The 14,995-nt window shown below is 53.1% G+C and overlaps 5 protein-coding genes across 5 annotated transcripts; 4 read left to right on the top strand and 1 right to left on the bottom strand.

Annotated features, from left to right (window-relative positions):
• Positions 1 to 251: 251 nt before the first annotated feature.
• On the top strand, positions 252 to 1,584 carry BU25DRAFT_454512 (uncharacterized protein; the record flags this gene model as incomplete). The annotated part of the gene is made up of 2 exons (XM_033709875.1): positions 252 to 836; positions 886 to 1,584. The coding sequence occupies 2 exons, from the start codon at positions 252 to 254 to the stop codon at positions 1,582 to 1,584; spliced, it is 1,284 nt and encodes a 427-aa protein (XP_033566338.1).
• Positions 1,585 to 2,927: 1,343 nt separating this feature from the next.
• BU25DRAFT_475370 (MFS general substrate transporter) lies at positions 2,928 to 5,123 on the top strand (the record flags this gene model as incomplete). The annotated part of the gene is made up of 4 exons (XM_033710929.1): positions 2,928 to 3,023; positions 3,091 to 3,435; positions 3,500 to 4,382; positions 4,448 to 5,123. The coding sequence occupies 4 exons, from the start codon at positions 2,928 to 2,930 to the stop codon at positions 4,744 to 4,746; spliced, it is 1,623 nt and encodes a 540-aa protein (XP_033566337.1). The 3' UTR covers positions 4,747 to 5,123.
• A 4,294-nt stretch (positions 5,124 to 9,417) lies between these two features.
• Positions 9,418 to 11,527, top strand: BU25DRAFT_406662 (Het-C-domain-containing protein; the record flags this gene model as incomplete). Its single annotated transcript, XM_033705341.1, has 1 exon — positions 9,418 to 11,527. Exon 1 carries the CDS (start codon positions 9,458 to 9,460, stop codon positions 11,525 to 11,527), a length of 2,070 nt encoding a protein of 689 aa, XP_033566336.1. The 5' UTR covers positions 9,418 to 9,457.
• A 112-nt stretch (positions 11,528 to 11,639) lies between these two features.
• BU25DRAFT_406661 (chaperonin Cpn10) lies at positions 11,640 to 12,422 on the bottom strand. Its single transcript, XM_033705340.1, has 3 exons — positions 12,368 to 12,422; positions 11,964 to 12,247; positions 11,640 to 11,915 (listed from the first exon to the last, which is right to left on the bottom strand). Exons 1-3 carry the CDS (start codon positions 12,368 to 12,370, stop codon positions 11,891 to 11,893), a joined length of 312 nt encoding a protein of 103 aa, XP_033566335.1. The 5' UTR covers positions 12,371 to 12,422; the 3' UTR covers positions 11,640 to 11,890.
• Positions 12,423 to 12,555: 133 nt separating this feature from the next.
• On the top strand, positions 12,556 to 14,982 carry BU25DRAFT_445270 (uncharacterized protein; the record flags this gene model as incomplete). The annotated part of the gene is made up of 3 exons (XM_033709431.1): positions 12,556 to 12,823; positions 12,872 to 13,042; positions 13,097 to 14,982. The coding sequence occupies exons 1-3, from the start codon at positions 12,634 to 12,636 to the stop codon at positions 14,980 to 14,982; spliced, it is 2,247 nt and encodes a 748-aa protein (XP_033566334.1). The 5' UTR covers positions 12,556 to 12,633.
• Positions 14,983 to 14,995: the final 13 nt, after the last annotated feature.

Genomic DNA, 14,995 nt, shown 5'->3' with positions numbered 1-14,995 from the left:
CGTCATTTGCGCTCTCATTCGAGGCGCAATCGGGCGACATGTGTGGAGTGAGCCAATCACAGCCCTGAGACCTGGCACGCGTGTGCTCGACTTCCTCTATTGCGACAAGAGCCCACGCGACACCTTGTCCGTGATAATGTTGCCCTCTGATCGTGCCTCCAGTCTCTGCCCCCTCTCTTCTTCAGCTCTTTTCTTTTTGCAGAAGCTGGACAACGACTAGAGCTTCTTCTATGAGCACTTCAAGAACTATAATGCCTCGCCCAAGCTTCCCACCGACGCCGCAGCCCTCCACCGATATCACCGGCAAGAGCAGTGCAAATGCTCCGCAGCTAGAAGGCGGCTTTTCTCTGCCTCCAGCAGCTTTGAACGGCAGAGGTAGCGTTGCCAGCTCATCTGGACCATCTGAAACCGCTTCAGACTCGTCATATCGACCACCCTCGCCCGCTTCTCCCGTTGCTACCTCGAAACCCAGCCAAAGTCGCAAGCGCTTGAGCACGGCCTCCCAACAGGGCGTCATCACCAAAGATGACTACTCCCTTCCACCCCCACCAACAAGGTCTCGCAAGATCATACAAATGAAGCCCAAGGATGCGCAGGAACAATCTAAAGCACAGCCCGAGAAGCAAGATGCGAAAGCTCCAGCCGAGAAAGCTGGTGGAGCCAAGAGGAAACAGGCAAGCAACACCACAGCTGCAGGGCGCAAGATTGCACGGAAGACAGCACACAGCCTGATTGAGCGGAGGAGGAGGTCTAAGATGAACGAGGAGTTTGGTGTACTAAAGGATATGATCCCCGCATGCAGGGATCAGGAAATGCACAAGTTGGCGATCTTGCAAGTTGGTTTCTCCACATCCTTCCCCACACTATGTTCCTAACACTGCGAAGGCTTCGATTGAGTATATGCGCTACCTCGAACAATGCGTTGCCGACCTGAAGACAGCCAACCAGGCACGACACGATTCGCCCTCATCTGCTGCGTCAGACCTCGCCCCACCCCCACTCAGACGAGTTCTGGAAGAAGATGATGAAGAGGACGAAGAAGATGAGGACGAGGAGATGAAGGATGTGGTATCACCAACTCATGTGACTAACCCCATTCCGAAGTCTACCTACCACTTCGCTACCACCTCACCAACCATCCACCCTTCCGATAGGGGGAGCGTGTACTCGCACTCCACAACGACCTCCCCTGCTATGCTCCCTCAGGACCGCAACTACTACTCCGCCCATCCTTCACCGGCACTCCAGCCCTCAGACCCTCATCGCTACTCCTTGACATCTATTGCATCACCCTCTCTCACTGCTTCGCCCGCATTCAGTGCTCAAGCATCGCAGACCCCTTCGGCCGCAATGTTCAGCAACCCTTTTCGCACCGGACCCCCGAGCACCGGACCCGTGTCAGCTCCTGGCTCAGCACACGGCGCAGCCCCTTTCGCACTGACTTCGCCTGCGCTGGGACCCCAGGCAGACCGTGAAGATCAGATCGCTACTGAGGCCCTAATGATGTTGAACTCAGCGGACCGTAGGAGCTGGACAGGGAATGGTGCTCGAGGTATGAGTGTAAAAGATCTGCTCAGTGGGTAGGCTGCTACGATCTGCATCATGTAGACGAGGTGAGCGCTGTGAGGCGTTCCGTGAATATAAAATGGGTAGGCATTATGAAACGATTATTGGGTGGGTCATATGGGTTTCGCAGGCGCTGGCGGTTTTCTGATATACTTTTCGGAGACTTTAACATTCTCACGTTTTCGTAGTACCCCTACAGCGCGTGCGCAGCTTGTATTTTCAAGCAGGAGGGTAATGTTGCGTAACAACAAAAGTATCAACTACAAATGAACGTATGAATTAGACGACTTCAATTTATTTTGCGCTTTCATTGTGGTGATGATTGGAGAACTTGTAGTACCGCGGCACGGAAGCCCTCGGCCACCAAGTGGAGAGCCGATATAGCTACAAGTACCTTCTGTCTCCCCTGGTTATCACCACTCGATCTCATGCTTCGTCACCAGAGACTATGCGATTCTGCGAGAAGCGTAACGAAGGACCAACAACTCCACATGTCTTTTGTAGGAAAGTTCTACCGTGTTGGTGATCGTGCGTGCAATACAGAAAGGATGTAGCCTTCGAATTAGTGACTATGGTATGGTAGGTCAGTCTTCTTGTCTGTACAAATGCTGTATTTGTTTCAACAACCAGTCCAGTGTGTTAGGGATGAGAAAGAGATGGAAAGTAAGAGTGAAGCCTCACCCGAGACATGTCACACGTCTACAGCACAAGGCTGGGGCAGCACAGAGCGGCGGCGTAATGTCACACCGAGTACACAGGATTGAGGATCAGACACAGCAGTCCAGAAGAGCCGCAATGCTCGGAAAGCCTAACATTTGTCCTACCGGACGAAATGTGACTCATCAACGACTGTAAGGCGCTGCTACCGCCGTGCGGCCGCACCGGTGATACTGGTCAGTCTTCAGGTCACCCAACAAAAACGAAAAGTCTCCATCCGTGTTTACCAAGCCTCGACCACCGCAACTTGTCTACCCTGTTGTCATGCGACAACACGACATGGTCTCGGTTGCGAAAGTGAAGGGTGAAAGGCACCGAGCCCGCGCTCTCGGGACCTAGTCGCACCTTCGCGCCTTCGTAGTCTCCGATTCCCGAACTCAGGGAGCAGCCACAGCGTCCGCAAACGGTATAGACCACCTTCGTGTGTCGGCGTTAATCGGTCATAGAGACGCAGCTGCCAGTTCATGCTGTTTAGTATCCACTCCACCTGCTGCGTTTGGTTGCCTTACGATATTCAGAGTATATGAGTGACTCGGATCCAGCACTGTGCAGAAGTATCCAACAAGAACTTGCAGATCGACTTCGGGATCACACCACCATACTGCGAGCGAACAACACAGCGTTAAGCCATTGCACTCACCAACATGTCGATACCAAATCATAAAGAGCTCCTATCGAGCCACAGCTCACAGACAGACGTCCAAGACCTTGAGAAGGGCGAGGCATCACCAGAGAAAGAAGTAGCAGTCGACCAGCAGGCATGCATTCATCAACCCCTGGAGTATCACTTCCTAATTATCATCGCAGAACCAAGAAGAAGCCGCCGAAGATAACGAGATCGGTGCGGAGCTAGAAAAACACCTGTCCCGCAAATCCACTAAGAAGGACGACCTCCCAGTCGAGAAATACCCGTTGACAGATTTCGACAAGGGCCTCGTAGGTTGGGCCTCACAAGACGATCCCCTTAACCCACGGAACTTCCCTCACAAAAGCAAGCTATTCATTCTCTTCCTGGTGTCGGCCATCACGTTCCTCTCGCCTCTCGCGTCCTCCATCGTCGCGCCTGGTATCCCCTTCATCAATGCAGACTTCCACAACTCATCTCAATTGCTGGGCAGTTTTGCTGTCAGTGTGTATATCCTGGGTTTCGCTGTACGTATTCTCCTTCTCCATGTACGACCATTGGGAAGTATCGATTGCTGATCAAACCTACTAGGTCGGACCACTCTTCCTCTCTCCTCTCTCCGAAATCTACGGCCGCTGCATAATCCTCAACATCAGCAACGTTTTCTTTTGCGCCTTCACGCTCGGCTGCGCCCTCGCGCCCAACCTTGGCGGTCTGATCGCTATGCGTTTCTTTGCTGGATTGGGCGGCAGTGCGTGTCTCACAATCGGCACCGGTGTCATAGCCGACTTATTCGTTGCCTCGCAGCGCGGAAAAGCGGTCGCCATGTACAGCATGGGCATCCTCTTCGGTCCGATCCTGGGTCCCATTTGCGGCGGCTTCATCGCGCAGAGAGCCGGATGGAGGTGGGATATGTGGGTCGTACTCATCGTCTCCGTCCTCCTAACCGCAGGCCTCTTCTTCTACAACAGAGAAACCAACCACGTCGTACTCCTGAACCGCAAAACTACCCGTCTAAGAACCGAACTCCAGCGCCCAGAGCTGCAGAACGTATTGAACGCGTCCAAACCCGCCGCCGCACTCACATCGAAAGCCATCCTCCTCAACGGCATCACTCGCCCGCTCAAAATGCTGGTCACTCAACCCATCGTGCTCCTCTGCTCGCTGTACATGTCCTTCCTGTTCGGCCTGCTCTTCCTCTTATTTACAACCCTCACCCCGGTCTTCTTACAGACGTACGGCTGGGAGCCCGACATGACCGGGCTCGCGTACCTAGGCATCGGAATCGGGAACTTCCTGGGCATCGGCTTCGTCGCAAAGACCTCAGACGCAACCATCATCAAGCTAGCAAAACGCAACAAGGGCGTCTACGAGCCGGAAATGCGTCTCCCACTCTGCGTTTTCTTTGGGCTCTTGATCCCCGTGAGTTTCTTCTGGTACGGATGGACTGCGTACTACAAAGTGCACTGGATCGGTAAGCACTCCTCTGTCCCCTTCCTTCCCTTCTTTCCCTTCCATCAACTAACTAGATATCCCCAGTCCCCATCATCTCCCTCGTCCCTTTCGGCTTCGGCGTTATGGGCATCTTCGCGCCCCTGCAAACCTACATGATCGACTGCTTTCCGCAATACGCAGCCTCAGCAATCGCAGGCATGACATGTCTACGCTGCCTCTTCGGCGCTCTACTCCCTCTCGCGGGACCTAACATGTACGAGACGCTGGGTCTTGGGTGGGGGAATAGTATGTTGGGGTTTATTGCGATTGCATTCATTCCTGTGCCGGCGCTGCTATTTAAGTACGGAAAGACGGTGAGGGAGAATCATCCTATTAAGTTTTAAGTCAGCTGGGGAGATTGAAGAGATGGAGGCGGTTGTAATAAATGAGTGGAGAGCGTAGTGATTATATGATACCCTGTAACAGATACACGAACATAAGGCTGCACAATATATTTGAACACGTGCGGAAAATCCAGAACTACAGTTAAGATCACTAAGGCAGTTCAGCAACCTTGATATACAATACAAAGCTAGACTCCTGATCATCGTGCAACAAGGCTGAATAGCTGCGGTGTCTCGCCCCCAAAGTGAAAGGAACCGAGCGAATGAGGAAGCAAAATGATACCGGTAAAGCCAGGGGAAACCCCAGTATCAAACTCACGATAGAATCCCGCGCTGGGTCCGAAGTTCCAACGCTGCGATTTCCTTCAAATGAGGCATCTTAGGCCTCGCTCACCTTGACGTAAGTTTGTTGAGAATCTTGCCAATTGATTGAATTATGTCCAAGTAGTGTTTTTCGATGTATGAGTCTGTAAATGTCCCTACGTTCATGCGTGCGAGAACGGTCTTGTTCAGGTGCGGCTTTCGTTTGCCTTGTTGCTGTCTACTCTCACTACACGGCTTCGGGGGTAACTACGCACAAGCTAAGATTGACACATCGATAGATTCGCGTTTCTAGTCGGTTATGAGATGTCTTGTTAAGTTCAATCGACAGATCATCTGCACTCCCTGTTCTCACTCTCCTGTGCGGTCCTTTTGTATCGCATCGACGCTCCCTTGACAGCTGCCAGAAACTCGTTCCTCGTTCTTTCATCCACAAAGTCTTCGATCATATCGATTGCGTTCCTTCCATCACTCGTTGCCCTGATCTGGGTCGAGGCGCCGTTCTCGTGTAGTGTCGTGAAAAGCTCCACATCCCCGAAGAGGACCGCGTGATGCAAAGAGATGAGTCCATTTCTATCGGCGAGGTCTATGTTCGCACCGTGATCAATCAACATCTGAGCTGAAAGAGACTCAGTGCACAGATGTAACGGCGTCCAGCCGTCTTCGTCGACGGCTTCGATCGCGGCGCCCTTCTGCAGAAGGAGGTGCATGATGTCCGGATTCTTGTACTCTGCGGCCAAGTGCAAGGGCGTCCGACCTTTGGATCCAGTGGCGGTGATGTCTGCACCGTGTTCGATGAGGATCTTCGCGATGGCGGTGTTGCAGGTCATGATGGCGACGTGGAGCGGTCGGTCGAGGTGGCTGCCTGGTGCTTCGATGTCTGTACCTGCTGAGAGTAGAGCGCGAACAATCTTGCTCGAAGCCGTTTTGTAGCGTGTGCCACTACAAGTCTGCTGTGACGTTAGCGTATCATTCGAGATAGAGCTTGTTCCTTGAAGAGTGCATACCAATAACAAAGCCGTACCATCCTTCATGCTATCTCTCGTGTCGATGTTTACATCGTCAAGAGCCATGATTTTCTCAAACACCCGCTCATGGCAGAAAGCTGCCGCTAGATGCAGCATAGTGCGCCCATTCACGGTGACAGTGTGCTTCAGATTAGCACCGTATTCAATCAAAAACAATGCTGCCTCCTCTTGATCGGCGGCTAAAGCGCATGCAAGAGGAGTCCAACCGTCTTTAGATTTCTGATCGAAGTTTTGGGCCACGGATCCGAGTGTCAATAGGACTCCCAGTGCCTTAACATTTCCAATGGTCGCGGCTGCGTGCAGCGGCCCTCTGTCATCTTCATATGGGAGGCCAGGGTCTGCACCTCTCTTCACAAGGAAGAGGATCATCCTGTGCTGGTAATCACAAGCCAGTATGAACGGCGTGCGCCCTTCGTTGTCTCGGGCGTTGATGTTGGCTCCCTTTTTTAGAAGAAGATCCACCATGTCTTCGCGGCCATATCGAACGACATGATGCATCAGCGTCCCGCCGTCACCATTGCAAGGATAGTTGACATCAGTCACTGAGTCCAACATCATAAAAGCAACTTGGTCTCGGAGTACGGGATCCCATTCGTCGGATTCGAGGACTCGCCAGAACGCGGTTTGATTGGAAGAAGGTCCTTCGAGGACGTTAAATCGACCGCTGTCAAGCAGCAGCTTCAGGATCGTAAGGCAGGTGTCCTTTTGGCAGGACATATTTAGTAGTGCGTCGAAGAGGACGCTGTCTGGACGACCATCTAGACGTTTGATGCAGCGAGCTGATACTGCAGTACCCGCGCCGTGGTTGAGGAGTAATTGGACGATGTCGAGATTCCGGTTGACGACAGCGGTGCTCAAGGACATATTAGGGTCAGCACCGTTGTATAGTAGCGTTTCGACAAGGTCGGCATCCGCTTCTGACACTGCGATAATCATCATGTTGAATATGGTCTGTGGTCGGACGAGATCACCTCCATTCTCAAGAACCCACTTCACCCAAGCGCGTTCTTTTTGCATTTCGGTTTTTGGTCCTATATGCGCATGCATCAAAGATGCGGTTTTCATCAATGATCTCATGGTTTCAATTTTCCTTGCTGACGCAATTTCGAGGGAAACGCTTTTGACTGGGTAGTCGGAGCCGCCTAGGGTCTCTAGAAGCAGACGGACAGCACCTGTGTGCCCTTTTGACATTGCTACCTCGAGCACGTTCTCGCCATCGGTGTTTCGGGAGTCCAAGTTGGCACCTGCTGTTGTCAGAGCCTGAAGAATGTCGACATAACCTTTCACAGCTGCTTCAAGAGCTGGTGTGCTCAACTGTGCGTTTGCTCGGTTGACGTCGGCGCCCTTCTCTAGCAGGCACTCCACAATGTGAAGATGCCCGAGTTCACAGGCGCTCATCAGCGCGGCTGACACCGTAAGTCCAGGCAGCAACGATCGCTACGAGTCCGCACTCACTAAGACCTGTTCCATCGCATTCGTCAGCAGACTGGCCTTCCTCTAGGCACAGCTTGACGATATCCGTGTGTCCCCTACAAGCCGCAAATGTCAACGCGTTGCCTCCTAGTTCACCCCTTTTCGACAACTCAGCACCTTGGGCCAAGAGCAACTTCGCAACAGTCAGGTGTCCCGTGCCGGCAGCTACATGCAAAGCTGTATGTGCTCCTGCGCAAGTGGCTTCGATATCAACGCCTCTGGATATGAGGTAGTCTGCTGCATCCACCATACCGGCAGCAGCAGCCCAGTGCAACGCGTTCATGTGTTGTGTTCCGCAGGTAGTGTTGATGTTTGCACCATGATCGAGGAGAAGTCGAATGAGCTTGGGACCATGTTCTTGACTTTGAATGGCATGGAACAGAGGTGGCTTTCCCTGAGTACGGTGCTGAGCGTCGGCTCCCTTCTTTAGCAGAAGCCTAGTCATGGCGATGTTCGAGTCTTTGATCGCCATGACAAGTAACGTAAGTCCATCGCGGTTTTTGTGTTCGATAAGCGCACCGGCGTCCAGATATGCTTCTAGCAACTCGGAGTCTCCACAGGCCAGTCTTTCGAATGCCATGTCAGATAGGGCGAACTGATCCTCACGTTGTGAGGAACTCGGTGCTGTGTAGCCTGTGGTGACTCGATCTGTTGGATGCAACAAGTGCCATGATTCTTGGAGATCGGTGTCTTCGAGGACTAAACCTGCCAGTTTTGTATTTTTTGTTTCCTTCAAGGCGTCGATAGCTTGTGTTGGGCGTTGCCGAATAGGAAGCTCGAAGAATGACTTGCTGAAATTTGCTTCGGTGTTGCCTTGCGTCCCCAAAGTTTCACTGATGTCTGCCATCTTTGACTGCAGTTTTCAGCGATGGTGTCACTCACGTTCTCACAACACGATGTGAGGGATCACTATGAAGACATATTGCATTGTGCGCTCAGGCTCTGGAATTGAACCACGATACAAGCCAGGCAACAGCATCCCTGGCACGTGAGTTACGTTGTGCTGCATCTCGCATTGGACGGATGTTCCTGGTAAGCGTAAGCAAGGCTGAAGGTTCAGGGTTGGTGTTCAGCTGCAATGCTCCCCTGCAATGTTTCGCTTTCAACCCCTCCATCGTCACCAAAGCGGGGCAGGTGTGGCACACGCAACATATGCGGCGCAGCCTCGCAAGAAGCGGTTTAATCGGGCACTAGAGGGATACGCATAGTTCTTCAGCCTCACAAGAACCATGGGAGTGCAGAAGCGTATACAGAAGGAAGTGGCTGCAGAATAAATGTGGATAAACCCTCTTTCCTGGTTTGTTGATGTGGCGTAACGTAATCACAACTAGACAGCTGACGGCGCGATAGATCCCGTTCAAGATCTGACTACTACTCTACTCTCCCACTTTACTCTATCTTCCAGCATTTCGCAACAATGGCTGGCTCTGCAAAGTATTTGTTGCTCGTCGCGATTGCGATTCTCGTCCTGCTCCCTATGAAAGCAGATGCCTTTGGCGCTGGAAATATCGCGTCCATCTCCAAGATCGAAGGGAAAAACTGGCGACATGGCGATATCGAAGACATGCTTGCGACTGTCGCCTGCATTCGCGGTCACAAATGGAAGTCCATGATGATCAAGGTATGCTTGGCCGGCGATCGGCAAGTCAGTACCTGTGGCTGATGCATTACCTACAGCGTGTATACTTTGGCAACTGGCTACGAGACTATTCACAGGTATGTTGACTAAAAGAGATGAAATTTGAAGATGCTGAACAGTATAGGCTGTTGACACTGCAACACTGAGCAAAGTCCAGGTAAGTTCCTGAAAGCAATGTGTGCCGCATATCCGGAGACTGACGACTGCCAAGGGCGAGACTATCCGCGTGCTTGTGTGGATACTTTCGTTCATGTCCTTTGGCTATGCTACTGGAGAATTTGAGGTCACCGCCGAGCGCCTGGGAACATACAGGCCTGAAGAGCATATCGACAACCCTAAGGACTACGCCGACAACCAAGATGCCCGGAAGTTCGATCCTCGACTGCGGGGCCCAGTCTCGGAAGCTGAGCTTGCTGTTGACCCTAACACAGGAATGAAGAACTACATTGCCAATGAGCAAGGTGGATGGGCAACGTCAGCAGGCTATGTGAGATACTCGTTTTCTCGAGCAATCCACTTTGGTAGGCTGTACACCCACGGGCCTTCAGGTCAACGCGGACGGGAAGAAGATCTTTGTGAAGCTCTGCGTTGTTTGGGCCAAGGACTCCACTGTCTTGAGGACTACGGAGCCCACACAAACTACACGGAGCTCGTCCTGCGTGAACTTGGGTACAACAATGTGTTCCCACACGTTGGCACCCAAGCTGGTATCAATCTCCGTGGTAAGCACGTCTTCCCGCTCATTACTGGTACATTCGGTGGAGTCGATTTCTTTCATTCGGTGCTCGGTGAGGCCACAGATCACATCAGCTCTGCAGAGATCGATCAGATGGACACCACGCTCTCAGATGCCTTGACGAGTAACACAAAGGGAGGCGGTTCTGGTGCTCTGGGCGGCCTCACTGATGTCCTTTCCAAGGTTCCGGGTACAAGTGGCCTTATTCAGGAAGCACAGGCGCTGCAAGCTTCCTCTGACGCTCAGGCTGCGGCAAACGCTGGCCATGGGTACCGTTCTGGCGGTTACGACAGCTACAGTTCGCGTGCTGGTGGACAAGATCAGTTTGGAGTAGCACCCACTTTCGACGCGCCTCCAGGTTCCGTTGGAGGGCCTCCTGGTCCAAATATCCCAGGCACCAACACTGATCCAGCAACGGTCATCCCGAAGATCTATCCCATCCTGGTCTTCAGGGATAGGGTCGTTCGCAGCATCTCGGAGATTGTTTCCAAGATCCCAGGACTCGAGAAGCTGATCGAGTCCATCACAGAGCGCGTTACTCTGTTCGTGCTCTCTCTCCTCGCGCCCTTCGTCCTCCCCATCATCAAGACCGCCTCTTCGCAGCTGAAGAGCGGATCTTCCGCCGTCGTCGAGGCGGCCGCCAAACATCAATTCGATGTCTGGAACAACCCCGCATCTACCGACCCTACGCACTCTATGCTCTCAAAGGACCACTTCTCCAACATCCTCAACGAGCCTGCCGGCCAAGTCGCAGTCCAGATCCTGCAATACGTAGTCCCACGCGTCATGTACGCATTCGACCACCCCGACGTACCCGTCGACCAAGTCCTCAACGACTGCGTGAGCGTCTTCCACCACCCTGCGCTGCGCGACTCGCGGTCAGAGGTGCACAACAACATGTTCAAGGTCGTCAAGGACTGGGCGCACGCCTACCACGGCAAAGACCTCAACGACCTCCTCAGTTCCGAGTCCGTAAAGGCAGGCAAGAACCACAAGGGTGGCGACGACCACGCCGGCCATGGCGCTGCGGGTCTGCAGCAGTTCCAGGGCCATGGTGGACACAGTCACGGTGCAGGAAGTAACTACAACTTCGGCGCCAGCCACCAGCAACCCTCATCTTCCTCCGGCGGCGGCCTCCTCGGCAGCCTGACCTCGCAACTCCCCGGTGGGCTGGGCAACGCATTCTCCAGCTTCGGCAAGCGCGAGGGTCCTGAGGGCGACTTTTCGAATCCCTCCGTTGGTTCTGCGTACCAGCCTTCTCCCTCCCCGCAGCCGTCTCCGTGGGGAAATTTCCAGCCCTACCAGTCCAGCTACGACGGCAGTCAGCCATACCAGGCACCTGCTGAGCACGCGAATGCGCAGCCGACGGGCGGGTATGGATGGGGCGAGGCGCAGTTTGCGAATGGGCAGGTGCATGAGCCGAGTTATAGTGTGCCGACTGGGTACCAGCAGGGGTATGAGAACTATGGCAATCCGGCACAGCAGCATGGAGGCAGTGGTGGGTACTCCTATGATCATGGTCAGAACCAGGGACAAGGTGGCGGAAGGCAGTGGGGTGCTGGTGGAGGGAGCTCCGGATGGTAAGCCCTAAGGTCTGGAAGGAAGTTGAAGGTCATGTCCTGGCCTACACTATCAGCTGGTCAGTCCGTTCTCCGTCAAAGACAGACCAACGAATAATGCTAATACGTTTCTTCAGATGGTTGTGGTTGTCGCAATATAGCGGAGATCTTGGATTTCTTCTCTTTACTTCGTATCACATCCTCCCCAGTCCTTCAATTGTAATTACACATGTCGCTGTCAATACAAGTGCCCAAAACTTTCAGGTATATGCCAAAACGCCGGCTGGTGATGCGAGCGTATCTTTTGTGATGGGCGATGTTGATACATTAGGTATACATTCAACTCGACGTTCGACCGAGTGTACATTCGCTCATTGCGGCGATACGTTTACTCGTTGATCTTGGCAAGGAGCCTGTCGCAAGTCAGTAACTGCTCCATCACATCCCTCCGGTGGACTTACTCGTGATCCCTAAACAAGCTGTACTCCTCCTCGCCGACCTTAATCGGGCTACCGCCGAACTGGGGGATCAGGACCTTGTCGCCGGGCTGCACGCTGACAGCAACGCGGTTGCCAGACTTGTCGAATGCGCCGGGACCGACGGCAAGCACCTTGGCCTCGTTCAGCTCCTTGACGGCCGTCTCGGGCAGGAAGATGCCGGTTGCCGTCTTGGCCTCGGGCTTGAGGCGCTGCACGAGCACGCGGTCGAGGAGGGGCGCGAGGGAGCGGATGGACTTGAGGGCAGACTATGGATTGATGTTAGCTGGTTCGTGATGTTTGGGGAGGTGCTGTTTGGGACCCCATTGAGGGTTGAGGATGGATATTGGTGCCCATGGCGGATGTGAACGATAGGAGAGATGACGTACCATGGTGATTAGAAGAGATGGGATGAAAGACGGGGTATCTCGAGAAGTGAATGTTATGTTCTGGGGGTGAAAGCTGAAAAGATGCGGACTTTCGGAGGAGCTCTGCGAAGATTCTCGAATGTCCGTGCACGGCAGCTGCTTGGCCGAGGAACAACGCGTCGAGCTTCGTGCACTACCACATTCAGCCAGTCTCCTTCTACCTGCGCCTTTTTCTGTTCTTGCGTTCTTTTTTGCTGTGACAACTGTACGCACATGTCACGGCGTATATGTGGAGAAGCAATGTCCTCAGGGTGAGGAAGTGTTCCTCTGCTGCAGCATGGCGCAACACCAGGTGGTATAGCTCGCAGACGAGCTTGCCCATTACGATTGAAGAGTTCAATGATGCCTTAAAGGACATTTATGGCTCTCTCAAACCCTCTCAAGGGTATTTTGGGGGCGGCAATCCTGACAAGCTGGGTAGGTTGTGCCATTCTATCGGTGTGGTCAAATCACTAATGGACCCAGGCTTCGCTATCAGTGGAGGTGTGGATTCCATGGCACTTGCCTCTTTATTTGCAAATGCTAGAGACTCATGGAAGGCCAACATCCTCAGCCATGCCTTTATCGTGGATCACAAGGTGCGCCCAGAGAGCACCGAAGAAGCAGAATGGGTTGCTGAGCAGTGTCGTGCCAAGTGTAGGGGGCTTTCCATGCAGTCCAGCCTCTGCAATTAATGCTAACCCCTAGCAGTCGGCATGGAAGCCGCCGTTCTGCCTCTCACCTGGCCCGCCGATTTCGACCCACTCGATGGCAAGCGCTTCGAGACGGAGGCACGCACTCTACGGTACCAGGCACTTGGTCGGGCCTGTCGCGCGGCAGGGATTCGCAAATTGTTAGTTGCACATCATGCAGATGACCAGGCCGAGACGGTCTTGATGCGCCTTGCGAACAACCGCCTGCGTTCTGGCCTGCAAGCTATGCAGCCTATCGAATGGATCCCTGAATGCTCTGGCATACACGGCGTGTCGCATAGCAGGCTGGCAGCCCACAATTCAAATATACCTTTCCCAACCGAGACCGGCGGTATACGCATCTTCCGACCTCTGCTTAGCTTCGACAAATCGCGGCTTATTGCTACGTGCGAACAGCATGGCGTCGCCTGGGCTGAAGACAAGACGAACCATCTGCAGACGTATACGTCGCGCAACGCAATCCGTCATGTGTTGAAAAACCATAAGCTGCCAGCTGCTCTGAGCATCGAGTCGCTTGTGGACGTGTCCATTCATATGCAAAAACGTGTCAACTGGCACAAGTCCCGGGCGAATCAACTATTAAGCAATTGTCGTAAAGACCTGGATATTGAAGTGGGCTCTTTGCTTATCCAGTTCCCTCCCTTTCAAGACCTCCTTGATGAGTGGCCTACTGAGGATGTCCCTTCTTTCCCGGCAATGCGGCATGCCGACCCTTCTTTCCTGTGTCAATCTGTCGACAAGCCAATTCAGACATTAACTCAGTCCGACTGGAACAAAGCCAAGAACAATGCGATTTACCTCCTCGCACAAGCTGGTCAGTTGGTTTCGCCAAGGGAAACTCCTCCACTGGGCGAACTCGCAGCTACAATTGCAAATATCTGGCCTGAGTTCCGCGAATTCGAAGAGACTGATCCTTCCCAGGCTGAGTCTGCTGGAAACAGGACCAATTTTTGTATCTACGGCATATGGTGGCGCAAGTGGGATAAAGCGTCTTCCTGGTTCAAACTGAGTCCACGAGCCATTGAAGAATTCATTGGCCCGGGACGCCTTAACGACCGCGAATGGCTCCTTACGCGCCAGCCTTTAGAAAACCACAGACCCGGCGTCACCTCGAGAATCATTCATTACCCGCCCTCGCACGTTCACCCGCTCACGCAAATTCCTCCGGGTACACCGGTAAGCAGGCACCACGATGAATACCAGCTCTTCGACGGACGTTGGTGGATAAGCATTTGGAACTATAGCACGGATGCTCTAGTATTGCGCCACTTTACCAAAAACGACCTTGCCCGCATCCCCTCTTTGCAGATCGCAAAGCGCGGCGGCCCTGAGCGATTCATTCCCCTTGCACTGTCAGTGCTTAAGCCTGCAGATATCCGCTTTACACTCCCAGCCTTGTTTCGGCGCGACATGGTCACCAAGAAAGAGACTCTTATTGGATTCCCAACGCTGAACGTCAGTATGAGACAGTTTGGTTACCCTAAGGATGTTTGTTCGTGGCAAGTGCGCTACAAGAAGCTTGAGGTGGACAGTTTGAGTAAGGTTGTTCGCTCAGGTATCACGCGGGTGATGATCGAGAAGGAGGTGGCGAAGTTCAACAAGCCGAAAAGGTTTCCGGGAATGAAGGATGGGCTATTTTCGCGGAACTTGAAGCAGCCGTTCAAGTATATATATGACCAGGACAAGCCGCTCATGTTTGAAGATTCAGCTGTACCCTTTGTACCCCCAGAGTCCTTAATTACGCGCCCCACAAGGAAGACCGCAAGCAAGGCAAAGACTATACCACTTGTACCGGTTACCGAGTTCGAACGGCGTGGAAAATCCGAGAAAAGGGAGGGTGGCGGATATAATATCAAGTGGGAAGATTTCAAGGATCGGTTATGATCGATAAATGTAG

Source organism: Macroventuria anomochaeta (assembly GCF_010093625.1).
Source record: "Macroventuria anomochaeta strain CBS 525.71 unplaced genomic scaffold BU25scaffold_3, whole genome shotgun sequence".
NCBI classification, from domain to species: Eukaryota; Fungi; Ascomycota; class Dothideomycetes; order Pleosporales; family Didymellaceae; genus Macroventuria; species Macroventuria anomochaeta.
Note: the sequence above shows the minus strand (reverse complement) of the source record. Positions and strands in the feature narration are given on the sequence as shown.